The 12,614-nt window shown below is 37.1% G+C and overlaps 3 protein-coding genes across 5 annotated transcripts; all 3 read right to left on the bottom strand.

Moving 5' to 3' along the window:
* Positions 1 to 1,090: 1,090 nt before the first annotated feature.
* Positions 1,091 to 5,319, bottom strand: LOC119986211 (heterogeneous nuclear ribonucleoprotein 1-like). Of its 3 annotated transcripts, none has more exons than XM_038830777.1 (5): positions 5,030 to 5,319; positions 4,810 to 4,920; positions 4,294 to 4,520; positions 2,763 to 3,954; positions 1,091 to 1,726 (listed from the first exon to the last, which is right to left on the bottom strand). In XM_038830777.1, the coding sequence occupies exons 3-5, from the start codon at positions 4,513 to 4,515 to the stop codon at positions 1,713 to 1,715; spliced, it is 1,428 nt and encodes a 475-aa protein (XP_038686705.1). In that variant the 5' UTR covers positions 4,516 to 4,520; positions 4,810 to 4,920; positions 5,030 to 5,319; the 3' UTR covers positions 1,091 to 1,712. The 3 variants fall into 3 exon arrangements, with proteins under 3 accessions (XP_038686705.1, XP_038686706.1, XP_038686703.1); XM_038830778.1 differs by having other exon boundaries at positions 4,294 to 4,516; XM_038830775.1 differs by lacking the exons at positions 4,810 to 4,920; positions 5,030 to 5,319 and having other exon boundaries at positions 4,294 to 4,527.
* A 2,220-nt stretch (positions 5,320 to 7,539) lies between these two features.
* Positions 7,540 to 10,280, bottom strand: LOC119985906 (probably inactive receptor-like protein kinase At5g41680). Its single transcript, XM_038830375.1, has 2 exons — positions 8,390 to 10,280; positions 7,540 to 8,296 (listed from the first exon to the last, which is right to left on the bottom strand). The coding sequence occupies exons 1-2, from the start codon at positions 9,507 to 9,509 to the stop codon at positions 7,647 to 7,649; spliced, it is 1,770 nt and encodes a 589-aa protein (XP_038686303.1). The 5' UTR covers positions 9,510 to 10,280; the 3' UTR covers positions 7,540 to 7,646.
* A 248-nt stretch (positions 10,281 to 10,528) lies between these two features.
* Positions 10,529 to 12,477, bottom strand: LOC119985907 (probable serine/threonine-protein kinase WNK11). The gene is made up of 3 exons (XM_038830376.1): positions 12,334 to 12,477; positions 11,382 to 11,885; positions 10,529 to 11,235 (listed from the first exon to the last, which is right to left on the bottom strand). The coding sequence occupies exons 1-3, from the start codon at positions 12,334 to 12,336 to the stop codon at positions 10,858 to 10,860; spliced, it is 885 nt and encodes a 294-aa protein (XP_038686304.1). The 5' UTR covers positions 12,337 to 12,477; the 3' UTR covers positions 10,529 to 10,857.
* Positions 12,478 to 12,614: the final 137 nt, after the last annotated feature.

The raw sequence follows: 12,614 nt of genomic DNA, 5'->3' as shown, positions 1-12,614 counted from the left end.
ACTGAAGGCGGTGGACAAATTAGCCATTATTTAAGGGATTTTTAGCCATTTATGATGATTGTTTCAATCAATTAAGAGGCATTTGATTTTCTTTCTACCTGTGCCAGCATGCCTAGGTGGATGTGCAGTGGACCCACATATGAATTGGTGGGCCCAATGGAGGATCATGGCTAGATAGATACAAAATGAACAATACCATATTACACTAACATTTTCTTCCAAATTCAAAATTTGGGTTTGAAAACCAAAAGCACTTCTTTATACCATAAGCTTTTGAACAAGTAGCTGTCACAGATTCATAAAACAAAAAGAGGCTGCAAGTTCATAAGATATGGGCTTTTTTCTGAAATTGGCCCAAGAGGCCCAAACCTTAGGCCCAAGAGGCCTGGATTGTCCTCCAAAAGCAAGGTAAGGAATGGGATAAGCACTAAAGATTTGAAGTGCTGCTGCATAGTCATATTCACTGATATAATGTGTGTGTGTATATCAGTTGACAGAGACAGGGAGAGGACCACAGAGACACTAATCCCAACAAGGGAACTTCAAAAGGACTGATTTGAAAGCCTAAGCAAAAAAACAAGATATTCAATGGTTGTATGGATAAGAGCCAGTAAGACCACACCCAATATAGCCTTTTAATAGAGACAAAAGCCAAAAACTGTAACCCCCCATAAGAGCTATGGGAATTTCCCAATTCCCACCCCAATTTTTTCTCTTCAAGGGCTATTAATGTATTAACACCCCAACGATCTGTATTAAAATCAACGGGGGGACGGGGGTGGGACCGGGAATGGTTCCAAGAGCTATACAGTTAATGCAGCATTATAACTTTGTTCACAAACAAAAGTTCATAATATGCATCAGTAACTTTGTTCACAGACAAAACTTCCAAAAACACAAGCATTACTGGTCATGGTAACTATGCAACAGCTTGATGATACCCTAATAGCATGCAAATAATCAATGTGCCTTCATATAATCACTAGTTCACTACCAACATCACAAATAAATGGTTAATCTCAGAATCGCTCTGGGAAAAGACAATAGTAGAATCAGATTAATGTATAAGAATGTTTAGCGAGCTGTCTAATAAAAATCAGTTTAAATATTCAGTATCTTATTTAGGGGGGATCGTAGATGAGCATCCCTTAAATGTTTCACACCGGTAACTCAAAACAGAATCTCAACGTACAATCTGAGATAGGAATGAAATCCCAGAAAAATGGAAAGTAAAATATAAGGTCAAGAACCAGCACTCAGCAGCAACTTCTCCAGAGGCATACGACAATTAAACAAATCAAAAGAGAAAACTTAGTGTACTCTAATTTATGAAGTTCTACTGCTGGCTTGCCTCACCCGAGATGCACAATACATTAAACTAATCTTCCTTGGTACTGTTTATACCCCGCAATCAGATTTTACACCTCACTCAAATGCCATAGGACAAACATAATCTTTCGTTTCGTTTTTCTTCCCTTCTTTATCTTACCCTTTGAAAAAAAATAGAACATCAAACCTTTAATGTAAAATCCACTGTAAATGTGTTTTCTCCAGATGAGTGTGCTTCAAACCAACAACCCTTGTTAGTATATGTGATCAATTTCCTCGTAAGCTGCATGTAATTGAGAGGGAGACGTGGCATTCACAATTCTTATCTGTTACCAGATTTCCTTCACCTACAGCTACCAAGTGATATCCAAGTAACAGATCTCCTAGGCAGCAATTCCTAGAGCAGATATTAATGGAAAAATGAAATAAAATATAATTAGCACCTCATGTCAATACCTAAGCTCAAAAAAGTAGTCAAATCTTCACAATCATAGAGTTAGGAAACATTGTTTTTCAGTAAACTACAGAAACATTGTTGTTCTGCATTCATTTTTGAATTAAAATTATCCAACTACATGATTAAGTAAAGCACAAGGAAGTTATTATCATGCTTATCATTTGAAATCAACAAACGTGTGCACCCCATGCCTACCAGTTTTAAAATAAAAGATAAAAGCCATGCAGACTATTGACTGATTGAGATAGCAATAAATTAAATAGACCTACAGGAAGTGAGAGGGAGAGGGAGAGAAAAAGAAAAAAAACTTCTGTCACCAACTTTGTGCTACATGAGAAAAGTAAAACAATCCTATTGCAAAATGCTTCTTAAGTTTAACAAGTAAAAGCCACATTCTTAAGGTTTAACTTATCGGAAATGTTATGAAACCAGGAAGAACCATAGGTGAGGAAAAAAGGTTGAGGAAAAAATTTACAGGTACCTTCAAACTAGTCGTATTGGAATTAAGGAAATGCACCTCTGTCGGCTTGGTTTAAATATCAAATGGTGAGTCAACAAATTAAAGATTTCCAGCTCAACTACAGTTTAGGCATAAAAAGAAAAAATTTCAGGTTTTGAAGTTCACCGAGTCACCCACTGGAGCACATCCTAGACTAACAGTAAAATGACCTAGGCTGCATAGCACCTTTTTCAGCTAGCGGATTAAGCCTCTTTATCCTCTGGGAGAGTAAAATTCTTGTAAAATTCTTATAAAATTTTCAAAAGAAAGCAATGTTGAGTCTTGACAGTGAAAATATTTGCTTCTCTAAAGTGTCAGTCATGATTTCTCGTTCTGAAGTTTGGTAAACTTTCAGCTTAATATCTAATGATCTTTGCACTAAGTGTTTAGATAGGCTTTTGTTTAAAGATTGGAGTATTTTTTTTTTTTTTTAAAAGTCAGAAGCACCATTAGATGTAAGCAAAACAAAAGCCTCACCTCTATTTGATTGTCTACTTGTAACGCTGTAAGTTCCAACATAATCATCAGAATTCTTGTCTGTAACATCCGGAGCTATTTCTCCAAGTCCATACCGGAAAGAGCCAGATCCATCAAGTTCAGGAGTTGTAGACCGCCAAGTTGAATCGCCATAAACTGTGCCACCACGATACAAGCCACCATAAGATCCCTCATAACCACCTGTTGATGTAACAAATGATGATGGTGGGGCTACACTTGTGCTGTTTCTTAGATAACCTCCTCCCAACCCAGAGTTGTTGTCACCACTTCCATAAATCATACTCCCACTAGCATAGCCAGAAGCCGAGCGTCCTCCTTGAGCTATAACAGAAGGGCCCCAATTAGATCCGTTATTTCCAAATGATACACCAAAATTCCCACTTCCAGAACCCAGGTAGGCACCTGGACTGGCAGGATTTGTGGTATTGTTTAGGCCCCCATTTCCCCAGACACTTCGTGCAGTTGAGCTCGAAAAAGAATTGTTTCTTGTATTTCCCCCACTATACCCAATAGGAGTAGTATACCTGCTTTGGTTTCCATTGTAGTAGGGATTCAAAAGACGCCCATATCCAATACTATCGTTAAAGCTTGAACTCCCTCCGTAGCTTGGACTCAGACTTGGGTCCAAGTTCAAACCCATTCCAAAAGCATTAGTACCAAATGTAGGAAACCCACTTCGACCACCAGTAAGAGGATTAAATCTACCATCCATCCTAATGCCAAAACCTTCAACTGAGCTCAAATTGTATCCCTGAGCATAAGCATTAAGAAAGTTGTTGGTCCTACTCAAACCATAGTTATATCCCATCAGAGGACTTCGGCTGGGCCCCGGCGACAGCTCTTTTGGTACTGCCCTCTTGACCTCAACCATCTTGCCATTGAGTTCATGAAAAGTTTTATGCAGGACTCTATCTACTGCATCCTCTGAATCATAAGTTATGAAACCAAAGCCTCTTGGCCGCTGGGTGTGGTGATCATACATCACAACAACATCAGTGATTGTACCAAACTGATCAAAGTAGTTCTTAAAGTCACTCTCTGTGACAGTGGATGCTAACCCTCCGACAAAAATCTTTTTTGTTCGTCCAGGACCAGCAGAACTATGAATGCTGCTCGTGTTTCTATTTAAGATGTGTTGATCATCCCTAGGAACAGCCTTCTTAGCTTCAACCTGAAAATTGAGGAGCAAATGACTAAATTGAAATAATTACATGCCATCCTCAGCTGCAAGCTAGTAATGAGTGTAAAAAGCTACTGCTAAACCATGGATAAAGGCAATACAGCAAGGATATGAAATCCAAGAAGTAAAAACCAGAGAAAGAGAGAGCGAACGATAACTGCAAATTTAAAATTTAAGTTGGGAGTGAAGTGAGTTCACGCTTAACTGGAAACCATCAATATCTCCGAAACTGTAAATTCAGAAATGTATAGTACTTTGCAAGAGTGTTCAACTTCGATAAATAGACATAGGCCAGCTGAATCTATAGTACACGTAGGACATTCAACTTACCATACGGCCATCAATCATATGCTTCTCGATAATGACCCTCTCTGCGACAGCAGGGTCCGCAAAGACCACAAAACCAAAGCCACGGGCACGGCCTGTGGTGCGATCTCTCATGATCACAGCCTCCACCACCTCTCCATAGTTTCCAAAATATTCCCTAAGACGTTCCTCATCTGTGTCCCAAGAAATACCACCAATGAAGAGCTTACCGAGATCCGATTCCATCCTATCTACCATCAACAATGGTAAAATAGCTCATCAGTCTACAATTTAGATGTCCGTCAACAAAATTACTCCAAAACAAATTTAGAACTCAATAAAATCTGTAACTCAATCGAAAAATCAAGCATCAATTCAACCTCCAGCTTCTTAGCAATAAAACCAACCTAAATTACACTTCACATAGATTGTAGATAAGCAGGAATCAGAAACAGACAAATACTCAATCTTAATATGGAAAATTGAGGCAACGCATCAGAATGTGGATAACAAGAAGCAAACGAAAAGGAGAACCATCACCTTAGACGAGAATTCAGACAGAACCCGATCAAAGGCAAAGTGGGTGTTTGTCAAATCCAATCTAGGATCATCGGATCCTTCCTGCATCAATCAGGACGCAACCCAATATTCCTGATTGAATCAATATATCAAAATTGAAGGAACAGAATCAAGATCCATCAAAATTCCAAACAAATTCTCAACAAAGATCAAGAGATAGGGAGAAAGATAAGAAATTTACCATTTTGAACGGTACCCAGATAGGAAAATGTGATAAACAAAGATCTATGAAAAGAAATGCTAGAATTGGAAGAAGAAGGTGGTGGCCATGGCTTCTATATATAAAAAAGAAACGCTATTGTATGTTCTCCATTTCTTCTTTATCTTTCTTGGTTTATTCTTCCCTTTTATAAATTCAAAGAAATGAAATTTGTAGCTGATATGCGTTAGAGAGATACGATATATAAATATATAGAAAGAGATTGAGATTGCTAAACCTCTGGTGTAAGAATATTTGGAGGAGCTAAACAAAAGAGTGATGACAGGAGAGATGGTCTTTTCTCAAAATAATAATATCAAATATTAATATTTTATTCAAATGGAAGATAATTTATTGAGTATTTTAAAACAAAAAAAATGTGATCATGTGAGATATACTATTCCTTGCTTGGACTCCATAAAAGAGCCTCATCAATGATAAATTATATATTTGGACCACTAATTTGAATGAATTGTTGTTCTTTATTAGCAAGTTTTGTTTTATTGAAATTGCAAATATGTATGACATGTGAAGGTTAACCATGGAGTTTAATTTACATAAAGTTACTTCAAGATGCCCACTTGATAAGGGTGGATTAACAAAGTTTTTCATCTTTTTTTCTTCTTTTTTTTTCATTTTCTTAACCACAACTTGCAAAAGAATATTTGTAATACTGTAGTGATCAATGTGATATAAACTAATTAATAAAAGATGTTTTTTTTTTTCAACCAATCATGAAAGTTATGTTTAAATTTAAATAATTTGTTTTATAAATTAGATTTTTTAAAGTGAGTTTTACTATTTCATTATAAAATGTGCTTGAGTGATCATTTGTAATTAGTTACAAATGATTTGGACAGGGGCATTCACAATGAGTCACTATCTTAACTCTCTATAGCATTTGGCCTTGGATTAGCTTAGAAGCTATAGGTTATGTCAATTAGACTAAGTGACAAAATCAATACATTAATGCTTATGTGTGAGTGAAGTACATTTCTCAACTCCTAAAAAATACCCAAAAGCAAATAGTGAACAAATAATTCAACAAATTTTCCCTTTGAACATCTGATATTAATCTAAACTCGGACCTTTAGTGCCGTACGCACAGAAGTTTCTCACCTAACGATATAATAAATTGGGCCAAAACCCAGTGCCAGACCAAAGGGTGTTGCTCATAGTGAAAATCAAACTTATGACCTCCCAAGTCCATACAGTTTGACCATAGAGAGATTTACTAATTAAGCTATTACTTTGATGGTTACAAAAATTTAACAAGCTCATGAAGAACACAAGTATTAATGTAAATCAACCATGACCAAATCCCATTTAATAAGAGTATTCCCTTTTGCCAAATTGTCCAAGTGAATCTATAGTTGCAATTATAGGTAAGTCAAACATTTTTAGGAAAATTGGATTTTTTAACAGACTATACTACCTATAAATTGACTTCTTTTTTTTTTTAAAAAAAGAGTTCATACACCTGATTGCATTAGGTTATCCAATAAATTGAGTAACTGAGGCCCAAGGCACTCGGGGCCATCATAAAGGTGGAATATAACCTAAGGACTAAAAAACAAAAACAAAATAATAAAATACAAACACTAAACCGGAAATCACCAGACATTGTTGGACGACACCGAATTACACCATACATCGCCAAACCATTGTCCAACGAGTCCGACTCCACCGATCTAAGCTAGGTAACAAAAACTAAACAAAAAAAACAAACACAAACTGCAAATGGGTTAAGTAAGTTATCACAAATAGGCAAGGACTAGGAGTTAGGAATGGAGTGAAAAGTCCCACAAACATATGAAGAGACTTGTGAGCAATTCAGCTCTCCTCTACTTTAAATAAAAGAATTTGGATAAATGACCTAGCTAAAGATCATATATGTAGCCATAGAGAGGGGACATTGGGGAACAAGATCATACAAGATATCTTATATATGTCATTATTACCATGCAATATATATCACCTCACCCATGCAATCAAGTGAAAACAAACTCTAGAATTTTGTGTGGAGAAAGAATACCATTAACCCACAAAACAAAAGCCATCAATTTAAGCAAAACTACAAAACAAAACCACTATATGCTAAAATATGGTAAAATATGCTGGAAAAATCCTTCTTCTTAAAACTTTGGTAGATTACTAGATTACCACTCATGATGAATGTTTGATATTGACAACCCCCAATTAGAGACAATATATGTAGCCTACAAAGGGCTTAGCTTAGAGAGGTTCCCACCCATTAAAGTTTATTATTGGTCAAGATAAGATAAATGAGGAATAAAACCTCCACTTGTTCTCTGTGTTGCCTTCTATTTTAGTATAGTACCTTTGGACCCTAATTCAATCCCTTCCTATCAATTTTTATATGCGTGTGTGTGTGTATGCATATATATATATATATGTATGTATGTATGTATTTGTGTGTGTGTGTGTGCGGTGGAGTTTTTTGTTGCAACATGTAAAGGGTAACAGTGAATGCATACATAAGCACACATTTTATTCACTCTAGCTTACAAAATTAAAAATCACTACTTGTGATTACTTGCTTGTATACTCCAGCAATTACAGTGTTTGTTATAATGTCTCAGTAATTTGATCCTGGAGTATCCCAAGTCTCAGGAATGACAGTGTGAAGCAAACAGCAATCTTGTTGGCTAGAAGCAAAAGAAGATATTGATGATATAGAAACATCATCATGATCATTCACAACCTCCTCTATCTTCTCCAACACTTCAGCCATGGAAGGTCGATCTTCGGGTGAATTCGACACACATTTGAGGGAGACATTCAGCAGAGGAAATGCCCACTGCCTAGCATATCTGTTAACCTCCTTATCAAACACCTCTCCTGTCCATTCCTCCCTCACCATTGACCTAACCCATTTAGGCAAGTCTATTCCACTTCTCTCCACAGTTTTCCCAGTTAGTAACTCAAGCAAAATGACACCAAAGCTGAACACATCAGCTTGTTCTGATAAGGCTTTCTCTGGTGCTGTGTACCCATTTATGGAAAATATGCAACCTCTGTTGGGGTCTAGAAATCTCGAAAACCCGTAATCACTCATCAATGGCTCCTCATTCTCATTCAATAGGATATTTGAAAGCTTGAGATTTCCATGAGGAATAATCTCCTGGTTACCTGAACTCTGATATATGAAGTCTAATCCCCTGGCAATCCCACTTGCAATTGACAGCCGAAGCCCCCACGCGAATTCCCTCTTACCCTCAATGTAATCTGCAGATTTACAATTGAAACTATGAGTTCATGAAGTTCAAGCAATGAAGGAAAATTAGTTCAAGAAGTGTTTGTTCCAAGTCTATGACTCACTGTCCAGCAGGTCTAGTAGGCTCCCATTGTCTTGATACTTGTAAATCAGGAGTTTCTCTTCATCAGTAGAATGGTAACCTATAAGAGGCAGAATGTTTGGATGCTTCAAGTTCCCGATTTGTCTCATAGTTTGACCGAATTCTTCAAGCGAAACTTGCAGTTTCTTCATTCTTTTGACAGCATAAACATTATTGTTCTTGAGCATTACTTTGTAGAGGCTGCTGCATAGGCTATGGCTTTGTAGATCAGCTGTGGCTTCGAGCAGATCTTCCATTTTGAATCGTTCATTCTCTTCTGCAAAGAATACAAGCTCGGAACAGCTTCTATGAGGCCTAAATTCCTCCTCAGCATCCTTTTTTGAAGGATTTTGTGGAGGAGACTTCTCAAGTTCCTTCAGAATCTCTCTGTCTTCTGCCGATTTAGCAGCGATTTTGTTCTTAATGTGTATAAGCAGAGCCAAGACTACTATGCCAATAATCAATGGTAAGAAGATTGTCAAATCCTCATACAAAGTCTTGTGATGAGAAACTGGCTCGCTAGGCTCAGTGGGCGATGAGGGTATGTAATCCCCTGCCTTCACTGCAGTACTAATTTTCAGTGATGCGCTTGGTTCTATTGATTCTTGCTTGAATTGATTGTTGGAGATGTCAATTCCCCTTAGATATCTCAACTTGTTTAAGGCCATTGGCAATCTCCCACTCAAGAGATTTCTGCTAAGATTCAAGTACCTTAACCTTCTGCAATGCAATATCGAGTTAGGAATACTTCCTCGGATGAAATTCTTCGACAGGCTAAGAACTTTCAGATTTCTCAGCTTGCATAGAGAATCTGCATCAATTGTTCCACTAAGATTCATACTGTCAAGCCTTAATTCTGTTATGGTAGCCCCATATGCATTGCACTTAACACCACCCTTCAGCTTATCAGAACAAGGATTCAGGTTCGAACCATTTTTGTCGATTCTCAGTACGTTTTCTGGATCAACAGCATTAATGAAATCAAAGAAAGATTCAGTTTCCGACAACTTACATTCGACGACAGAGACTGTGATGAACACTTGAACAGCTGCAATGCCAATCAGCACCTTCGAAAACGTATTGAAATCCTTCCCTCTCTGCATTTTCTCTTCGTCTTTCGATCAAAAGCAGCTGAATGAAAGAAATACCATCATGATTGGCTTTGCTTCCTGCTTTGAAGACATATCATTTGCAGCGATAGGAAACAGACTACAACATCAGTTCCTGTTTTATCTTGGTTTATCAGATGAGGACATATTCCTTAAGAATTTACACCGTTTCTTGTTTGTTGCAGATACACATGGAATGTAATGGAGTAAACAATGAACATCTTTTGGAACTTCCAGACTCGAAGAAATGACAGTGTGCTTGAAGCTGTCATCTAAGCTGTGTGAACAAAGAAATCATTGAAATTGATAAAACGAGACACAAAGGGGCATCTATTTAGGCAAAAAACATTGTAAGCTAGTTGTTCGTTTTTATTTTTTTAACCGAGGCACAACTCAGCAGGCGTATCTTTTGGACAACCCACTAAGTCCAAACTTAGACCGAGTTAGGTACGCTCAAACCCATCTGATGGGGTAGTTGGGCCGAGACCGAACGCAAATCACTTGGAAATAGTGACGCCAACTTTGAATCGAAATCCCTACCTCGAGAGAGATTTTTTACACCCTAAGTTCCTAAGTTCGGAGAGATAACCAGCTAGGCTATCGCCCAAATAGTTTAATTGTGTTTTGATGCACACAAAGCAAACAAAGCAGACTACTCTCACAAGGAATTTCTTACAGATTATTGTAACTTTTGCATACATTTGATTCAATTTGTTTGCCAAGTAATTATCTTTTAAGAGTCATAATCTCAAAGGTTGGTCCATCATACAAAAGATTTGCTTCTTTTCTGTCTGAATGATCAATGATTCATTCAACTTTTTTCTTGCCAGAAGAGCACATTTTGCTTCCTATGCTTTGACTTTACTTAAAATGATTACAGCTAACACTTAATCATTGATGGGGAATTCAAACAAAACAATACTTTATTCTTCCAAAAAAAAATTGTCTTCTGAGAAACAAGATTGATACCTAAATTAATGGGAAAATAATTGGAAAAAGAAACCCTAATCCCATCTCCCCAACACAAGGGATTATCAGAAAATTAATTAACACTTCTATGAAAATACATAAATCCCAATCCAAGATAGAAAATACAATTATGCTAAAGAGATTAAAACCCAAGAAGAATTCACATTTTCTCCCACCAATTTCAATGCCAATTGTTTGAAAAAAGAGGAACTATATACAAAATATTACCCCCATAAAAATCACATACTACACACTTTCTCCATCTTTCATGGCCAAAACCCACTTTCCCAAATCATTCCAAAACAACATCAACCCAAGATCAAAAGAAAAAAGAAACAAAGTGGTAGAACAAACCTATCACAATCTAAACTAGTCATAAATTATCATCATCATCAATACCATCAAAGAAAGGATCTTTGAGTAGTTCAGCAGCAGAAGGTCTAGCCCTAGGCTGTGCAAGGCACTTCTCAATGAAGCCCTTGACTTCTGGGTCTCTGACCTTGTTCAAGGCTTGAGGCCTAACCCCAGAAGATACTTTCTTGTATATCCTTGCAACATTGTCACATTCACTATATGGGATTTCCATGGTCACCATTTCTAGCAAACACATACCAAATGAGTAAATGTCCACCATTTCTGTGTAGTTCTCATCATAGAGCTCTGGAGCCATGTATTCTGGCGTTCCGAGAACTGAATGTGCTGCATGGCTCTTCCCAACAGTGGCAGCCAAACCCAGATCACCAATCTTAACCTATTTTATAAGAAAATGAAAATTAGCACCATATATTAAAATTTTGCTAAGTTTGACAAAGAAAATTTTCCTTTCACTTTATGAGTTTTCCTAGCAACCAAACAAGTGTGAAAGTAAAGAAATAAGGAAAGTAAGATCATCAATACCTGCCCAACATTCCCATTTACAAACAGGTTGCTGCAATTGAGATCTCTATGAATCACACAAGGCTCATGAGTATGCAAATAATCCAATCCCTTCAAAATCTGTTTAGACCACTTCTTAATTGCTTTCACAGAAACATGTCTATGCTTCTTTCTGTACTCTCTCAAATTCCCTGAAGTACAGACTTCGGTGATGAAATTCAAGGTGTTATGAACCTGATCGCGCCAGACATGATGCAGACATATAATGTTATTGTTCTTTAAGGACCGTAGCAACCGAACTTCGGAGTATAGCATATCGATCATTGCCGGATTGTTGCTGAAATTTCTCAATTTGACTTGATTCCAAGCCACTTCAATGCCTTCTTCTTGATCAAATGCTCTATAAACCCTCTTCACAGCACCAGAACCAAGTAGTTCATTGTACCTTCCATAGCGCCGGCTCGGATCAATCTCTACGAATGGTTCCGAGTCCTTATCGGACGAATCAGGCTCTACACTTGGCATCTACACAGATTAACAAGCACGCAGGATTGTAAAACTACTTGACATAAACAAAAAGATAAAAATGGTTGAAAAAAGCTTCAAAGCATCGATCTTTAACAAGAAATAGAGATCATGAAATTAAATACAGAACAATACACATACATATATGGTCCTGCATCAGATGTTAACATTTATCAGACCAAAAGACAACAAAATCAGAGGCAAAAAAACAGAATTCTGAAACTATAACAACAATTCCTATCGTTCAAATCATTCATAACCCCAAAATGAACAAGAAAAACAAAACCGAGAGATACCCACCTATGTCGAACCAAGAAAAACCATTCCAAGATACTAATACTAGAATTTCTGAAGCACGTATATGAAAAAATTAACGAAGTACATACACGCATTTACATATGTAAAGAACAAAATAAAACTTTTGAAGATAAAGTCAGAAAGTACTTACCATAAAATTTCACTGTGAGAGAGCTTGAAGAGCTCTAGGAGAAGCACAAGACAAAGTTTTCTTCGAGGGCAAGCGTGAGGACACATGAAGGATTGAAGCTGAAAGGTTATGAAGATGGGTATATATATAGGCGATTGACCGCCTTTATCCTCTCTAAACAAAGATTTTAATAGGGTAAGGATGCGTTTGGTTGGTATAAATAAAAATAAATAAACTTCGATGTCAAATATTTTTGCCTTTTGAAAACACTGATGAATGTCCAAACAGGTCATTAATGTTCT

The sequence above is a fragment of the Tripterygium wilfordii genome, chromosome 19, assembly GCF_013401445.1.
Source record: "Tripterygium wilfordii isolate XIE 37 chromosome 19, ASM1340144v1, whole genome shotgun sequence".
Classification (NCBI taxonomy): Eukaryota; Viridiplantae; Streptophyta; class Magnoliopsida; order Celastrales; family Celastraceae; genus Tripterygium; species Tripterygium wilfordii.
Note: the sequence above shows the minus strand (reverse complement) of the source record. Positions and strands in the feature narration are given on the sequence as shown.